General features: G+C 51.4%; 2 protein-coding genes and 1 non-coding gene across 4 annotated transcripts; 2 read left to right on the top strand and 1 right to left on the bottom strand.

Moving 5' to 3' along the window:
* Positions 1-16: 16 nt before the first annotated feature.
* Positions 17-3,051, bottom strand: NCU01496. 2 transcript variants are annotated; one of them, XM_011395150.1, is made up of 5 exons: positions 2,161-3,051; positions 1,614-2,065; positions 1,510-1,536; positions 512-1,448; positions 17-449 (listed from the first exon to the last, which is right to left on the bottom strand). In XM_011395150.1, the coding sequence occupies exons 2-5, from the start codon at positions 1,670-1,672 to the stop codon at positions 342-344; spliced, it is 1,131 nt and encodes a 376-aa protein (XP_011393452.1). In that variant the 5' UTR covers positions 1,673-2,065; positions 2,161-3,051; the 3' UTR covers positions 17-341. The 2 variants fall into 2 exon arrangements, with proteins under 2 accessions (XP_011393452.1, XP_011393453.1); XM_011395151.1 differs by lacking the exon at positions 2,161-3,051 and having other exon boundaries at positions 1,614-2,116.
* A 7,943-nt stretch (positions 3,052-10,994) lies between these two features.
* Positions 10,995-16,080, top strand: prk-8 (protein kinase-8). Its single transcript, XM_951854.3, has 3 exons — positions 10,995-11,375; positions 11,480-12,693; positions 12,757-16,080. The coding sequence occupies exons 2-3, from the start codon at positions 12,520-12,522 to the stop codon at positions 14,971-14,973; spliced, it is 2,391 nt and encodes a 796-aa protein (XP_956947.1). The 5' UTR covers positions 10,995-11,375; positions 11,480-12,519; the 3' UTR covers positions 14,974-16,080.
* A 100-nt stretch (positions 16,081-16,180) lies between these two features.
* NCU15274 lies at positions 16,181-16,262 on the top strand. The gene has a single exon. It is a non-coding gene; the product is annotated as a tRNA-Ser (tRNA).
* The last annotated feature ends 603 nt before the right edge of the window (positions 16,263-16,865 follow it).

Here is a 16,865-nt window from a genome sequence, read left to right as displayed (position 1 = left end):
ATTGTGACAAAGAGTTATCATGAATGAATATCATCGCTGGCATTTCTCTCATAACCTTTATCGATACCTTGGCCGTTGTACTCCTCTACCAAGATGAGTATGTCTAACTCCGCGACCATCTCGATGAATATAGAATGCCTCATAGCAAGAGAAACGCAAAAACGTAAGATCCAGCTGGACTATTGACCATATTTCCGTGGTCAATCAAGAAAATCCATTCCTCGACGACCTTTGTTGCGACACTCCCATTTCCTTCCAAGACTGGCGATGCCAATCAACTGAACCTGAACTAGCATATATGATCTGGCATTTCCCATTTTGGGTACAGATAGGATGCGATCTTACAGCTCGTCCTCAGACTCGCCATCAAAAGAGTACGCATCATTGTCGTAATCATCCTCGCCATCGCGGAGGTAACGAGGGACTTCGGGCAATGTTTTGCGACCAGGCTAATGACAGGAAAAATTTAAGATCAGAACACTTCCAGCAATACTATTCAGATATGACTTACCAGCTTGACCCAATTACCCGACATAGACTCCTTAATGCGATCAACCCTCCACGACTCCTCAGCTTCAAAAAACTCCGTAACGGTCGTGTGATCGGCAATGAGCTTGCGCTGAGCGGTTGGACGGTCGTTGTTCTCTTCGTCATCGTCTGGGGCAGCAGCAACCGAACCTGAATCTTCGGGGCCGAGAGTGGATTGTCCGTCAGTCAAGAGCGCGTCACTCGGGACATAACCTGCATTGCTTGAGGTCGAAACCGTAGTGTAGCTGTCGGAAAAGAAACCCTGGGTGCGCCAGGCATTGACACTGGGAGAGGAGCTATCTTGGTTCAACCGGGCCGCCAAAGCGCTGGTGGCGGCAAAGCCATTCTCGCTGCGCATATGGGGCGGTTGATTCTGGCTGCTGTAACCTGTGCCGGCCTCCGAATACCTCGAAGAGTAAACAGACGGGCTGCCAGTGATAGCGCCTGAAACAGAGCTTCCGGCACCAAAGGCAGTAGAGAGAACAGACTGGTCGTCGCGATAGAGAGAATCATCATCCTCCTCATCCTCGTCTTCATAAGCCAGAGCAGCGACCAGTCTGGCCTTGCGGCGGAGGCGAGCGCGAGCAAGCTCCTCCTTCTCTGCAGTGGTCAAAAGAGTGTTTGGAGCAGGAACAGTAGCATGAGGCTGGAGGTATAGCTGATGCTGAGTGCAATCAATGCACTTGAACGTGCGCAGCTTCCTGGAATTCTTGCTGAACTTCTCCAAGGGTAAAATACGCATGCAGCTGCCCTGGCATTGCTGGTCCCTAGGATCATGTCCCGAATGGGCTTTGCACGAGATGAAGGAGTTGTACGCTGTGACTGCTTTGTTGGAACGGCGCATGTTCTCGTACTCTCTAAGTCTCTTGGGGTTGAAGGCAGAGCGGTCCTGCCACTCCTTGCCGTTCATGCATCGGATCCTGTTGGTGAGCTTAGCATCATATCCAGGACGTACTGGGGAGATGTACTGTGGGAACGTACTGCCCAAGCTTGCCTTGACTGTTCGCACTGGTGGGAAGAGTATGGTCAGCTAAAGCAATTTTACTTCTGCCTTAACAAGTTGCCGGAGAGGGCTAAAAGCTTACGTTGAAGTTGCTCCAGGTCTGGCCTGGAAAGCCGGGCTCTGCACAGAAGGCGCCGACATGGTGAGCTCCAGTTGTCGAGTCAATGAGGTGAAGCCTGAACGCTTTGTGAGCAATAGCACTCCTGTGTTGCTCCGTAGATGGAGCTTTGTAGTAACAACAATAGGGCGTGGACGGCAGCTGATGTCGACGGCAGCGGCGGCGGCGGCGATAGTGGCCGTTGAAGACTCGTGGTCAAAATAATGGGGAGAGAAGAGGAGAGGGGGAGGCTGAGGGGAGAAGGGTTAAAATAGAAGTTCGAGCAACCCCCATCTGTTTGCTTGGTGAGGCGGCAGGCACGAGAGCGACGATAGACTCCGTTGTTGTTACCTCTATGGGATGGAAACCTGGAACTGGCGCAAGAAGGTGACTGCCTAGAGGTAGGTATTCACTGTTGATCTACAAACACAGCTGCACTTGAATGAGCTGGAGGTTCAGTTGCTGCCGTGGAAATTTATGTGGGAAAGACACGATTGGTGATGGGGGAGGAAGGAACGGTGGACCAACGTACCTGCATATTCAGTTCCGGTTGCTGCTGGGTACCTAGGTAGTCTCCTTGCAATTGGAGATGACTTCCTTGGCTTTCTGGCTAAGGCATGCTCTGGAGTTGAGGGAAGAACCGCAACTGCGGATGGCAGCTGAAGATTGACAAAACTACCTAGGTACCTGATCAGATTGCCAATCCCATGACTGGCCTCGAGCAACGTGTCTCGACAGCATCTATTATCATGTTGGCCTTTCTCTAAGCTCAAGTTGTTATCAATCGCAACATTCAGTTCTTCTAGGGGCTGAAGGTTTTGTTGTTCGCGGTCCTGAAATCACTTCAGCCGGGACCCAACTGTGCAAATAGTGGGAGCACCTACGCAAGGTGTACTTCCATCCATCCCGTCGTCTTGGAAGAGCAGAGTCAAGCTGCAGAGTATGCGCAGAGTGTCTGCTCAATGGAGATACTTGGATTCTTGTAAAATAGCAGCGTTGAATGGTGGAGCATTGTGTCCTTCCTCGAGGGGAGTAGTTCCAAACTGGCACCTGCAACTCTAGACCAAGGCAAACGAACTAGCATTGTACAAATGATAAAAGAGACCAAAACACAGGAATTCAGTCTGAAATTCTATTTTGCCTTTCGCATGATATATATGCTTTCACAATAAGGAATATTCAGGAGTGCCAAGGAGGCACCAGCCGATGTATTGATGAGTGACATCTTGGGCTCTATCCTGCCCAGACTGAAAACAACAGACATCTGTCAAAGACACTCGTTATTTTCAGGAGAAAAGAACCTAAATGTAATCAAGAAGAAAGACCACCAGGTTTGAGTGGCAGTTTGTTTAACTACCCGCTAAAACCAGGACAAGTGAGGCATGTTGGAGTCAATACTCCGAAGGGACCATCGCACGTGAAAGAAAGAGCAGGTCACAAACTAGCCGTTATGGATAGGGGACATACCATTCAACGGAGAGATATCAAGCTCTCTGTATCAGATACCCGCCTTCACCACGGACTCCACAGATCCGAGTTCACCCCTTCCGGCCAAAAGCCCAAATATGGGATGTTGACCAGTTCGGTAAACCCCCGAGTGGCGCATCGGAAGCGAACGACCGGCTCGGAAGAAAAACGCGAGGGTTGATCAGGTCAACCCCTACGACCGAGCACCTCAGGCTACTGTACAAGTCCAAAGGGACCGCACCGGGTCTGTTTCTCAAGCCAGGGAGGGAGAATGTTGACAAGGTTAGTACCTCTACCCTATTCCGTATCACCCGTCCGCCCAGCCGGGCCGGTAGCCAGGCGAGGAAGTCCAGAGCCTCTCCCGCGATGATCCGCAATATCAATGTCTCACTCTTCTTGACGAGCTTTACCTGTTCTGTCAAAGGAAAATGTCATAATCCAATGCCCAACCGGTGCCCAGTCCCCAGCCTCCAAATATCTGAAATTGATCAACTTTAGGGGTTTATAATTTGCCACCGTCTGACGACCATTCCGTCCGATTTAAAGAAACACAATCCTGTTTTTTTTTTCTTCTTCATCACAAAACTGCAGTGACTGACGACTCTTCATCACCGTAGCAACTCTCGTATAAACCCGAACCTGGACCCTCGGATCAACAAGAGGCGAAGCTACCTAGCTAGCACTTACACTAACGGACGGAACTTTCCCGCATTAACCCTGTGACGTCGGACCGGATAAATCGACTGTGTTGGATGGATAAATCGACTGTATAGCTATTCGCGGGCTACCCCCAAGGTTAGTGTTAGGGTTAGTGGTTAGGGTTAGGTGTTAGGGTTAGTTCCGGGGGTGCAGGGGGCCGGTGAGAAGCCCCCGCATATGAATGAGAGTTCAACGCTTTAGAAAAGGTCGTTTTGAGCTTTCGTTGTCGTTGTCGAGACAATGATATTTTGGTGATGACTTGCGATCGCGAAAGTTTGGCGCGGGAGATGCCAAGCTTTGGGTCTTGGCTGTCAGTTTGTATGGGCTCCACACAGCGGATTCATCTGAGCACACAGTCGATTTATCCGGCTCGTGTGACGTGAGTGAGGAGATCCCTAGGCCCTCGCACCACCCAAACAGCACCCACAAGAAAACTCGCTCGTCAATCGCTTTCGTTCATCATCAAACATGATCCACGACCCCGGAGCCACGGCATTCAGTTTTGTACGTCTAACGTCTAGACTCCTTTTTTTGAAGGTGTCTTATCGGTCGGCATACAAAGATGCTAAGCATTACAGCAGAGTACCTAGTGTAGTGTGAAACCCCAAAAGTAAAAGAAGAGGAGGAACGTCCGGATCAGTACCTAGGTAGTCAGTGGTCACAAACTCCATCAGAGCAGTCCATCAGACCCCCTTGTCATTGACCTTGTCGTTAAAAGTGGTTCACGTGATCATCGCCGACCATGGCCCCCGGCCCATGCCAGTAAACTTTTAAAATGACGGATGTTTTGCAGGTCTTGAATGGACTGACTAACAGAGCCCTGTCCAACAGTGTGAACGTGGCCAGTCGGTTGGTGTTCTGTCTGTCTGTCTGTCTGTCTGTCTGTCGCGTGCAGTTCTTTCTCTTCATGGAAAGCTACCGGACGCCGCGGTCCCGGTTTCAATCCAATCCCAATCCTCCCAGTGCCCCCCCCCCTGAGAGGGAGCCATTCAAGTCACGTTCCAAGACGTCCTCTGCCTCTGCCCGTCCACTTGGCGTAGCTCGCATGGGTTTGGATGCATGGCAGCCGTTGGCCAGCTGCCAGGTCGCATAGGGGCCCAGTGGATCCGTTCAAAATGGCGTGCGCTCATGGGGTGGAACCATAACGGCACTAACTCCTGCAAGTGCTCGGTGCTGCAGATGCAGCTAGTGCAAGCCGCCGGGAGGGCTTTGGAAGGAAAGCTGGGGCGGGGAACTTGTTGAAAGGTGCAAAAATCGAAAAAAAAAAAAAGGAGAAGAGCGCTTCGAAAAGAACAAGTTGACGATTATACAGTACCTCAGTACTCACCGTTCCGGTTCTTGTTAGCCGACTAGGGACTTTTGTGTAGGGGAAGGTGTTGTTGTTGCGCACAACACGATCTCGTCCGTCCGTCCGTCCAACTGCGAGCGACACCACTGAGTGATGGGAGAGCGCTTCTTGTGTTGAGTGTGCGTGACAATAAGTAATGTAACAGTCAGCCACAGCTTTCACACTTGATGTTACACGTACCACTAAAGTGCTCGAAACCCGTAAAAAAATAAAAAAGACGGACGTCACTGGTCCTCATTTATCATTCACAAAGGAGAGCAGAGAAGCGCTTTGGGGCTGTACTGGCGGGTCAGGTGTGTGTGCAAACATGTGAAGGCTCTCGGGAGCCGGCGTCAGCACATGACGGCGGCCGTACATCCGAGGCTTACACTACATAGGTAGGCACTCCAATATCGAAACAACCATAGTATCAACTTTCTCACATCGCCATTATTTTTTTTTTTTGTTGGTGTAGTTATCACATGCTGGGCAGGTGACAACCAATGCCAGATGCCGGTAATAATCAACCAGAGCTTTTAATAGTGCAGCGAGGAGATCTAAATTCCTGTTCCCATCCTGGTTCGCATAAATTTCCTCCACGTTTCATGGTTTGTCAAGAAATGGGAAGATGACCAGGAGACGTAGCATTCGATACTGTGATCGTTCACTAACTAGAGATACACATTCACATGGATCCTTCTTCCTTATTTACCACAACATGCCACAATTCGATGGCGCTTCGATTTTGCGGTTTCAAGGGATACATCGGATGGGAGAGAATCCAGAAAGAAGCGTGTTTGACATCAGGAAAGCTTTCCACATCTGGTACCGTTAGCCGTGAGTGTAGTTCTTCAGTGGTATGGTGTTGACTTCGAGACCCATCTCTCCCTAAAGGCACTAACAAAGCGGTTGTCGGGTGTCGACAAGGAAATTGTTTGTTGTATAGTTTACTCAGTTTCAGTCTATTTTTGAGATGTAACTGGAGTTCTAGTCGTGGTCGTCTCGGTTTTTGATGCCCCCGCGGAGGGATTCGCGTACGGGGCGCAACAATCCTCCTCAGTCACTTTGCGCCTTGGGCCAATTTCGCGGCATGCGCAATGGCTGGGTGGGGAGAAAGTAGAAACTGCGCAGTCGCGGAAGACCCGGCTGGGGCGGAAAACTTTATAGATCATCGTAGTTTTTTGCTTTTCCCCTTGTCGAAATGCTGATGTACGGCCATGTTACTGCGAATCTGTGATACCAGCCTGTGGCAACGACTCAGCCCCTGCGCTCATCTTTGCTGATGCTTGGAATGCAGAGATAACCATGTGGTGCTGTCCAGGTTTACACGGACCATTATCGCAATTTGGTATACACTACACTAGACGTAGTATTGGCTGTGTGCTGAAAGGTTATCCTGCTGTGTGATCCCCCTGTAGCTCGACAGATCGTCCATTGAAATGTCCCCACGGCACTGGGCGAGCTGGGCTGCGATTTCACACTCAAGCCCATCATACACTTGTCGAATCTGTGGCAAGAGATGTACATCCTCTGCTCAAGTGTGGTAGCGAAGCAAGAACTTCGGCTTGGTTGAAGAAATCAGAAACGATGACATGTAGTGTAGTTCTGGCGATCAAGCAAGTCGGTTTGATGCTCATGATGAAACGGGGCAGCGATGGGCTGAGTGGCGTGAGCACAAACTACACTACAGCCAGGCACCAGATGATTATGATATGTATCTCGTACCCCGTGGCTGGGTAATAAATCGTTCCTGAAGCGGGAGGGATGGATGTATCGTTGATATTTTAGGTGTAGCACCGTGGACGAGGCATGGTCGCTGGAATCTTTGGCCGGATTACAAGGCCGCCGTGGAAGCGTGGGCGCGGTGCCAGGAGCCAGGCTCCCAGGCACAAGAGGCAAACACGGGTCCAGAGTAATGAGATCTGCAAGACACCGGGCCCTTGAGATTGAGCGGATGAAATGGTTTATCAACTGTTTGTTCTATTTTGACCCTCGGCTGTTCCCCAGAATTTCCGAGCCGCTGTTCAGCACCTGGGAGAATGGGAACCGGTAAGCGTGTGAAGTGGCCCTGCTTGTTGAATTGATGATCCAGAACTGGGAAGGCTTTCAGTGCGGTAGCCGGTTGGCAAGGGCTGAGTATCGACATACATGTTGATTAAATCGGCCATCGGATTGAAGTGAGTTGGACATGTCTTCTTGGTGGTGGAAAAGCCTATGACGCCTCTGTCATTCATGCACCTTACCTCGAGCTTACCCCCGGCTGTCAGCAATCCCGTGAGATTCGACCTATGAGAAGGCTGAGGGAGCTGATGAACGTCATTGCTTGATGCGAATTTGACAGCGAAGCAAAGGCACGTCTTTGCTCGACCAGTTCTTGAATGACTCGATCGTCCAATCTGCGCAACTGGAACACGACGAGCGAGAGGGATTGTCAGGGCCAAGCAAAGTGGGAATTTGGAGCAGGACGAGCGGTTCCAGGTTGGAGAGAACTGGAAATGAAGTGGAGAGATGGGAAGGTCCCGCCAATGGAAGCTATAAATTGGCACTCCGAGCTCGTCTAGGTTCTCGGTACTTTGAATGCAATCTCACTCGCGGCCAATCTGGTGTGCAAATGTGTGCATCAGCAGCCTGTATCGATAACGCTACAAGTTCTCTGTACGCGGGGTGGAACTTTTGTAATCACATTGGCCAATAGGATCTGAAAGCGGATGTGCCCCGAGTTCCCCAACGACTTTCACCACGGCCATCTTTTTAGCGAATCACTCGCTGGTCTCATGAACACAGCCTGCGATGCTTTGGACGCCAAAACCAAACGGCAGTGCAATGCTGGACAAAAGGTGGGAATAGTGCAGTGAAACATCTCAAAAAGGAAAGCGTGCCTGCGCATCTCTCTACAGGTCGAGGTGGGCATGCGTTGGAGTGCACCAACTTTGGCCATGGCGAGCTGGCCGTGGACAAAAGAGGGAACGAGCTGGGCTGAAGCATGGGAGACAAAATCCCAACTGGTCGAAGGATGAGAGCTAGAAGAAGAAGGCTGCGGCTGCGGCGCCAGAGAGCGATATATCGAGCGGGGAAGCTTTATGTTCCGATACCGTGATACAGCAGACTTCCCCTTCAGGTGGTCTTCAATGTTCCCGTCCGGTTCTACATCCTCTTGACCTCCCAGTGGGTCTTTTGAGAGGTTCCAACGGCAATTCCCAAGCAGTGGGTTCGAGAGATCATGATGGCAACGTGACGGTATTCTAGAAAGATTTCCGAAGTTGGTCTTCTTCGGTTCTTCGGTTTCTTCCTGGAGAATTTTGACTTCCATGCCAGCGGATGTGGATTGGCAAATTGGAAGGTAACATCGTGAAAGGCCTCTTTTCGGTAACGAGGCAAGTACGGTTAGTAATAATTAGTGCACGGCATGAGTTCGGAGCAAGGTCGGTTTTCAGTTGGCCTTGATGTCCACGGAAACGGACGACATCCTTTTCCTGAACAGGCAAGGAACTATGGTAACTAGGTTTCTGGGCCCAATCCACCGCAAAAGATTGGAACCGGAAGACGGGCGGCCTTTGGGAATTCGGAGCGAAGGAGGCTTGCTTGTTCATGCGATGCCGCATGCGCGCCCATCCGAAAAAAAAAAAAAAAAAAAAAAAAAAAAAAAAAAAAAAGAATGGGAAGACTTCCTATGTACAACAGCACCCCTCTATTGGACCGGCGTAGCGATATATATCCCCCCCCCCCCCCCCCCCCCCCCCCCCCGATGCGACAGGACGCGGTTCTGCGTTCTGACTTCATTCCCGCTACTGTTTCGAGATCACGGACAGCGCGACCTGACACAGACTGGGCTTCAGAAAGCTCAGATACCCACCTATATATTATACCCTCGCCATTCATATCAAGAGATCGGGCCACCCAGCAATGGGGAAATTACCATTCCTTTGGCATGACGAGGTTCCAGCGAGTGTTGATGCACCCAGTATGTGATCAACCAAGTGCTAACAAAGTTGTCCAGTCCCCTCTCCACAAGAGGGGCCCCCTAGCCCTCTTCAAAGCCACGAGGTCAAAAGACCACAAGGACTGGTTAAAGCATTTGGCGTAAAATAGTGCATGCTGTTTCAGTCTGATCAGAAAAGAGCTGCCCTGCGACAATCCGTCCGATCGCAGGGGAGGGGGGGACGGTAGGGGTTCGTCATTAAGTTAGGTCTTGGCCAATGTAGTCTTGTGGTCTACGATTCCTGGCGAGCCCGGCAGCCCCAGCCACTGTAGAGCTCCGGCGATATCTCTTCAAGGCTCAATACAAAGAGCATATGATGGGATCACACTTGAGTCCTCCAATACCATCACAGTGATCTCTCCTGAGTTCGTGGATTCGTTCATAGGGGTACCTATGCAGAGCTTGTTCTCACCTGAAAAAAAAGGAACCACCTCCAACAGCACATGCAGGTGAAAGTGCTACCCGGGCGTGCAAGGTACGCCGCAGTAGCTAGTGGACTGTGTGTTTCTACAGCTATTTCTCTAACAGCCCACTTTTTTTTATATCACTGCGCACAGCTTATGCGGCACCGGCAGAGGCCGGCTTCCCTTCGATCCTGCATCATGTACGTTGAATCCTGCCTGTACTAGATATAACCGGATTTCAGAGCAAAGGACGATGCAAAGAGGTGTTCTCGTGTCGTCGCCAGACACAAGGCGGAGCTGAGAAGCCGTGATTGAGGTTGCTGAGAATAGTCGCGAAACTGAAATGATTGATGCCCGAGCAGTCAAGGCAGAAGTCGCCAGTCACCGGACGTACACCAAGTATTGCCGAACTCACCTCGCTCTCTGCCCGCTATCAAAGAGAACGAACTGGACCCCAGAAATGCTCCGTCATTTGTCATTCCTTCCTCCTTCCGTTTGGTTGTCCGAACAGTGAGCTCACATTGTCTGTCCTGTAGCATTGATTCGTCGGTCTATTCTTGACTCTCGCATCACATCCGCTACCGAGCGGGAAAAGAGATGCCTCACGGCTTATATGCGTAGGTAGTATTAGTGCACATCGTGTACAGCCTTGTCTCTTTGTTCGCCTCTGCTCCCTTTTTCAACTCCATCTACACTTTTGACACCCTCGCCGTCCCTGCTCTTTGGCAGATTCCACTATGTATTGCAGTGCTGGGTCTTCCCCCTCCGTGATGGTGGTGTGTTGGGGCCCAGGCTAGGTTGGATGGAACCCTCAAATTGCCGTCAAGAAGAGCACCACCCCTCCATATCACTAGCGAGATTGGGGTTCCCCTCCTGTCGTCTTCTCGAAGCCCACTGCACCCTGGCCCCCATGGCTTCATGCTAGGTAAGGAAGGCAAGAAAGCTCCATCCACTTTGGGGCCATTTTCACCTCCAATCTCAATTGTACTCCCCCAATCTCGACCACCGAACGGCGTCCGCACCAGGCAATCTTTCACGCCAAATTATCGCCGTGCTAGCGCGCATGAGCATTACCAAGGTCGGATTTGCCTAGTCCACCCATCGTCGTCCGCTCCCTGCCGGTTTCTATACGTAGCATACATTACGGCTATGTACCACTTGATTACTACACTACGGCGTTGTCTCCTACCAGTCCGCACCCCTCACGAACCCTGTCGACCGTGTAACGGCTTGGCTTTCTTACCAAGGCGGTTCTGCGACGAGAATATCAAGCCAGTGGGCAGTTCAGGTCCCTCAGTCCAATTCTACTGTGTGCCACAGCACAGTCAAGGGTACCCGGTGCCGCGGAAGGGCCGTCGCCGCCACCGTCCATCAATCACCGTACCGAAACACCATATCCCTATGGGCCCTGGAGCATTCGGGACAAGCAGAACGTGAGACAGACGCAACCAGGCAGCGCAACAGCGAACAAGAGAGGCTGACCTTTGGAGTACACCACATCTAGGTATACTAAATACATCATAAGCTGACCTGTGCTTTGAGCTAGACATCTCGCCGTGCCTGGCCCTGGACTGAAGTGGGAGATCAAACCGAGCAGTTAAGTGCAGGCGAAAAAGGTACCGACCTGCTCGCTGCCAGGGCCCTGCTGCCACACAGACCCTGGCCATCCCCCATTTCGATTTCGAGATTACGCAGTACGCCGGCAGGTACAGGCAGCTTATCAAAGTCTACCTCGCAGCCCGCATGTAGAACCCTGTCTCCACCAGTATCTTTGTTAGTTGGCCCGACACAGCGCATTTGCACTGTCTGGCGACCGTCAATACAGCTGAGTTTCAGTCGAGGTACGGGCATACAGACATCCATCATTACAGGTACCGTACCTCTTACACTACCACCTCTGGCTAGGTACCGGGCATCTCTAGAGGTACACTCGCTGTGTCGACACCTGTCAGAGCTAACAGCTTCACCTGTACAGGACCGTCTCATCTCTGGATTCGAATCACGCCCGCTCCCTCTCCACTCCTGTCCCGGCTGGACTTCAGTTTGGAACTGGAAATCCCCCCAGCTTCGCTTCAAACTCTCTCCCATCGTCGCAACAACCTCACGAAAACAGGGGCTTTCCACCCAGAACCACGCAACCTCGAGCTGATCGATAGCAATCCATTGCGTCGGATCGCGCTAGAGCGGGCGTACGTATTGCAAATACGGTTTGCGGAGCTCCTTTCCTGGGATCCGATCGTTCAGACGAAAGGCTCCATCCCCTCGACCCGCGACGACCCGCACACCCCGAACAAGATCCTGGGCCCTCGCCTCGTGCAATTCCCACCAGCACCCACCAGCACCAGCCCAGCACCAGCTCACGGGCAGCATAGGCTGGCTTGGTGCCAAACTGGGTCTCCATCATCGCCGGGCCCCTACCTCCTCGACTTTCCAGGCGCACTCCCGTCTTGGTGGGTGGCCTGCTTTCCCACCAGTTTCCCCATTCATTTTCTTCTTCATCATACATAGCATCATTTTCACGTCGCTCATTTCTCGAGGAAAAATACTCGTCCATTCATTTACAATTTTCCTTTTACTCAGCTTGGTTGACCATAACCGATTCGCTCCTTCACGGTTCCATACCACTATCCTATACACCGGCCAGGAAAAGAGAAAAAAAAGGAAGAGTCAGCACTGTCGACTTGCATCTATCAGCAGCAGCAACATCAATCGCTCGACGCTACATACACATTCGCCCGATTAAAACGTTGGTACAGCGCAGAAAGAACTACACTCATACAGACACGAAAGCGATTTCGATCTTACAACAACAGAACAATTTGGGTTTCTTGAATGCCCCGGTAATTGTGCGCAGCTCTTCAGGAGAGCCCTCCCGTTTCTCGGCATCAACTCAGTTCTGCCGTCCGTCGTTGCTACGGAAATCGGAATTATACAACAGCAAGTTGTTGCAGACATCGATACACTGGCCAGTCTTTCCGATTAAGCCCGCTTGCGATCTTTGTGTGACTCGGCACCATGACCGTCGTACACACACTGACCCCTCAAGGGTCTTCCCATGGAATCGGTTCAGGACAGGCTCTTGAGGATAGGTTTGAGGTGCTCAAGGAGATTGGCGATGGAAGTTTTGGAAGTGTGGTGTTGGCCAGAGTCCGGAGTGCAGGTGCCACCGTTGCTCGCCGCGGTACTGTCGTAAGTTACCTGGATGCTTTTGCCATGACCTCGGGTTCAGTCTAACACTTGTGTGCTCAACAGATTGCCATTAAGACAATGAAGAAAACATTCGAGTCGGTAGGACCGTGCATGGAACTCAGGGAAGTAGTCTTCTTGCGGACGCTTCCTGCACATCCCCATCTGGTGCCAGCGCTCGACATATTCCTGGATCCTTTCACCAAGAAGCTTCACATTGCCATGGAGTATATGGAAGGCAACCTCTATCAACTGATGAAGGCCAGGGACCACAAGTGTTTGGACAACTCGAGCGTGAAGAGCATCTTGTTCCAGATTATGAAGGGTCTCGAACACATTCACGCGCATCACTTTTTCCACAGAGATATCAAGCCCGAAAACATTCTAGTATCGACATCCTCACATATGGACGCCACGAACTCGTTCCGCCGTTATTCCGCGCTGATGAACCCTCCACCGACGCCGCCCACGTATACGGTAAAGATTGCTGACTTCGGCCTGGCCCGCGAGACGCATTCGAAACTCCCGTACACCACCTACGTCTCAACCCGATGGTATCGCGCCCCCGAGGTCCTCCTCAGGGCTGGTGAGTACTCGGCACCGGTTGATATCTGGGCCATCGGAGCCATGGCCGTCGAAATCGCTACGCTGAAGCCGTTGTTCCCGGGCGGAAATGAGGTCGATCAAGTGTGGAGAGTTTGCGAAATTATGGGAAGCCCCGGTAACTGGTACAACAAGGCCGGAGCCCGCGTCGGCGGCGGAGAATGGAGAGAAGGTACCCGGCTTGCTGGGAAGCTAGGTTTTTCGTTCCCCAAGATGGCGCCGCATTCCATGGACACCATCCTCCAAACCCCCCAGTGGCCGGCTTCGCTCGCCCACTTTGTGACGTGGTGCTTAATGTGGGACCCCAAGAACCGACCGACGTCGACCCAGGCCCTCGCCCACGACTACTTCACCGACGCCGTTGACCCCTTGAGGCCCAAGTCCTCCGCTTCCCGGATCCTCGGCCGCAAGCAATCGGATATCAGCCGCGGAAAGGACTCGGCCACGTCCACGCCTACGTCTTCGAAACCATCGTGGTTCAGGAAATCCCTGATCGGTCGTTCTGAGAGCAGCACCGAGGTCGCTACTGTGTCGACGACGCAAGAAAATGCAAAGGTGAACATTGCTCCCCGTCCATCACCCGTGCAGGTTGCACCGGAAGTTCCCTCCCCGAAGCCCAGGCCAGCTGTTAGCAAGAGGACAACGTGGAATAACGGTCCATCGAATGCCGCTCCCATGCCGATTCTTCCCACCATCCGCCCAATCACACCCTTGTCTGACGCAGTGACCGCACAGGCAAGCAGCAGAACACCTTCATACAACGATGCTTACGTAAATGGAACGCAAAGGAGTGCCGCCGACGAAAACAAGGCCACGAAGAAGATTGGCCGTCAGCTATCCGTCGCATCTGCCACAAATCACTATGCCGAGATCCATCGCCAGCAGGCCGAACGAGCGCTAAATGGACAAACTGGTCTTGCCTCGCCCACGAGCGGGACGAAGGAGAGCTTCTTTTCGCACCTCAGGAAGCGAGCGAGAAGGTTCTCCGGAAGGCACCAGACACCAATGTCTCCCGCTTATGACGACGTCGAAACCCAACCTCACGGCGTAGGCTGTGGACCTTGGGGAAGTAACAGATCTTCCATGGTCATCGACAGCCCGCCACCGGCCCCCGTCCCCAAAGATACGCTCGAATCTCTCGAAAAGACGCTGAGAGATCCCCAACCCGTTGCCGAAGTTCCGCCGATGCCACCAGCGCACCGAGCGCCCCAACACAGTACACTCAAGAGACACCATTCGCTGCCGCATCATACACCAAGGTCGGTAGATAACCCGTTGATGGGTGCTCGGGGATCCGGACCAGTTTCAAGTAGGACGCGGAGGCAACAAGCTGCTCAGGGTGTAAACCAGTATGATGCCCCCGATGAAGAGGATGAACTGCTTGATGAGGCCCTCACATCAACCCGGAAGGCTATCAAGCGTCTCGAGAAGGATACAAAACATCTCAGACAATCGGCCAGTAATTTAGGGCTCATGAACCCTTACCCAACCCCATCACCGTCAGCCAGCGGCCAAAACATCTTCTTTGCTGATCACGGGAAAGAAGCTCTGACTCCCCAATCCCTGGAACCAAAGAAAAGGTCGTCAGAATACAAGTGGCCCACGCCTCCCTACAATGATGAGGGTGACTGGGCAGCGTCGGCATCAGCCAGTATCTGGGCGGCAGGGAGCCGTATCTAGCTAGATACAGTTTCTTCTTTCGACGTATTTTGTATTGACGGTGGGCGCGGGCGGTCTTTTGCGGATCCTGGGAAAAGAAAATGAGTGGGTTTCCTTTTTGGGTGGTGTTTACGTGGAATGGTGTTCTGGGTGTTCTTTCGGCATGGCATCATTACCATGTTCTTATCGGTATCTGGGCTTTGAGGTTGTTTTGGGTCTTCCCTATGTTCCCTCTCAGGAGGAGACGGGCTACTGCTTTGAGATTGCAGTTGCTGGTCTCACTTTTTGCTCCTCTTTTTCTTGTTTCATTTTTCATCTTCATACCCCCCCACGTTTATTTCTTATTTTTCGCTGCTTCTGCATGCATCTTACATATCTCTCGCACGCACATGCACACATATATGGGGATCTTGTAGCAGAAGCTGGTTCTTTCTACACAACAAAAACTATGTGGTGGTTGTTGAATGGACATCTATCTGTTTCTAATCTTTCTGTCGAATACCCCTCCTGGAGGAAGAAAAAAGTCTGGCATGTGTGTGTCGTCGGCCTTGCAAACATCAAAACCTATATTGGGCCTTTTAATACCACCTTTCTGCGCATATATTACTATGGTTCTTTTTGTGTGCGCACATCGATTTCTGTCTTCCTTGTCTTTGTCATTGGAAATACCCCCTCTAACAACCGTTTATAGAGATTTGGAGCTGTCTTAAGTTAAATATGCGTTTGGGAACTGCAGGCGGAGCTGTGGAGCGCGTCTCTGGTCGGACAAATAATCGGTCGTTTGCGCGATGGACGACAAAGTAAGACATTTTCATGGCGGCTGGTCCCTCTCAGTCAACACATCTGCCAGATGAGAATGGGAATCGTGAGGAACGATCAGAACGCTGATGGTGGGAGGAAGAGGAGGAGGATGAGGGGGATGGAGAGCATGATGCACAGGAGGGCTTTGGTTGATAAAGTGCGCGGGTTTGGGTTTCTAGACATTGGGAAGATAAGAAGAAGGAGAGGAGAAGAAAGATGTTTCCTATGTCAGTCTTTTTTTTAAACTATTGGTCATCTTGTTCATATAAGTATGCGCCCAGGCCTTAACATTTACTCGTTTTCACAACTTCGACATGTTGTCCTTCGGTTCCGTATGACTTTGTTCGTTCGAAGTGGACACTCATGCACGCACGTGCCTATCTAGGCTCTAGTTTTGCTCTGTTACCTTATCCAATAACAACCATTCGGCGTGGTGGCAGAGTGGTCTAATGCGCAAGACTAGAAATCTTGTTCCTTCGGGAGCGTCTGTTCGAATCAGGCCCACGTCGCACGATGACCATTAAAACTTCTTTTTTGCACCTTCTTTCTGGTGGTCTCCATTTCCCTTCTATTCTCAAATGTTTTTTCTAGGCTTCTTTTTCCTTTTCCTTGTTCCTTGTTCCCTTCTCTGAAATACCTTTCCACTGGGACGGATAACTCACACCGACATGTATCCGCATCCGCACAACGTCCACATGTCTGTACAGTATGCATAATGCGCCCACATCCTTTCACCATGCTTTCACCGTGCTGTTCTTGTTTTTCTTTTTTTTTTTTTTCCTTTTTTCTTATCCCCGCGCTTGCTCCGTGCCGCTCCCCGTTAACTGCTCCCTTACCCCTTTCTGTACCGTGCTGTTGGTCTGCTTGCCGATAACCGAGATGGGGGGAAGTGCGTGGCCCTTCTTCACCATGAAGAAGGGGATGAGACAGATCAGAGACAGCCTGCAACTCAACTTACAGATCGATGTCTATCTGAACTGAGACTCCTCGGGAGTTCCGAGACATCGATGCAAGCAATCAGATCTTGAATGGAGAGTTTACCTATCTACCTACCTACCTATCCACCACAGCTTACTTGCTTGGTTGATGAACATTTGGCGATTTATGGGTTT

The sequence above is a fragment of the Neurospora crassa genome, linkage group II, assembly GCF_000182925.2.
Source record: "Neurospora crassa OR74A linkage group II, whole genome shotgun sequence".
Taxonomy (NCBI): domain Eukaryota; kingdom Fungi; phylum Ascomycota; class Sordariomycetes; order Sordariales; family Sordariaceae; genus Neurospora; species Neurospora crassa.
Note: the sequence above shows the minus strand (reverse complement) of the source record. Positions and strands in the feature narration are given on the sequence as shown.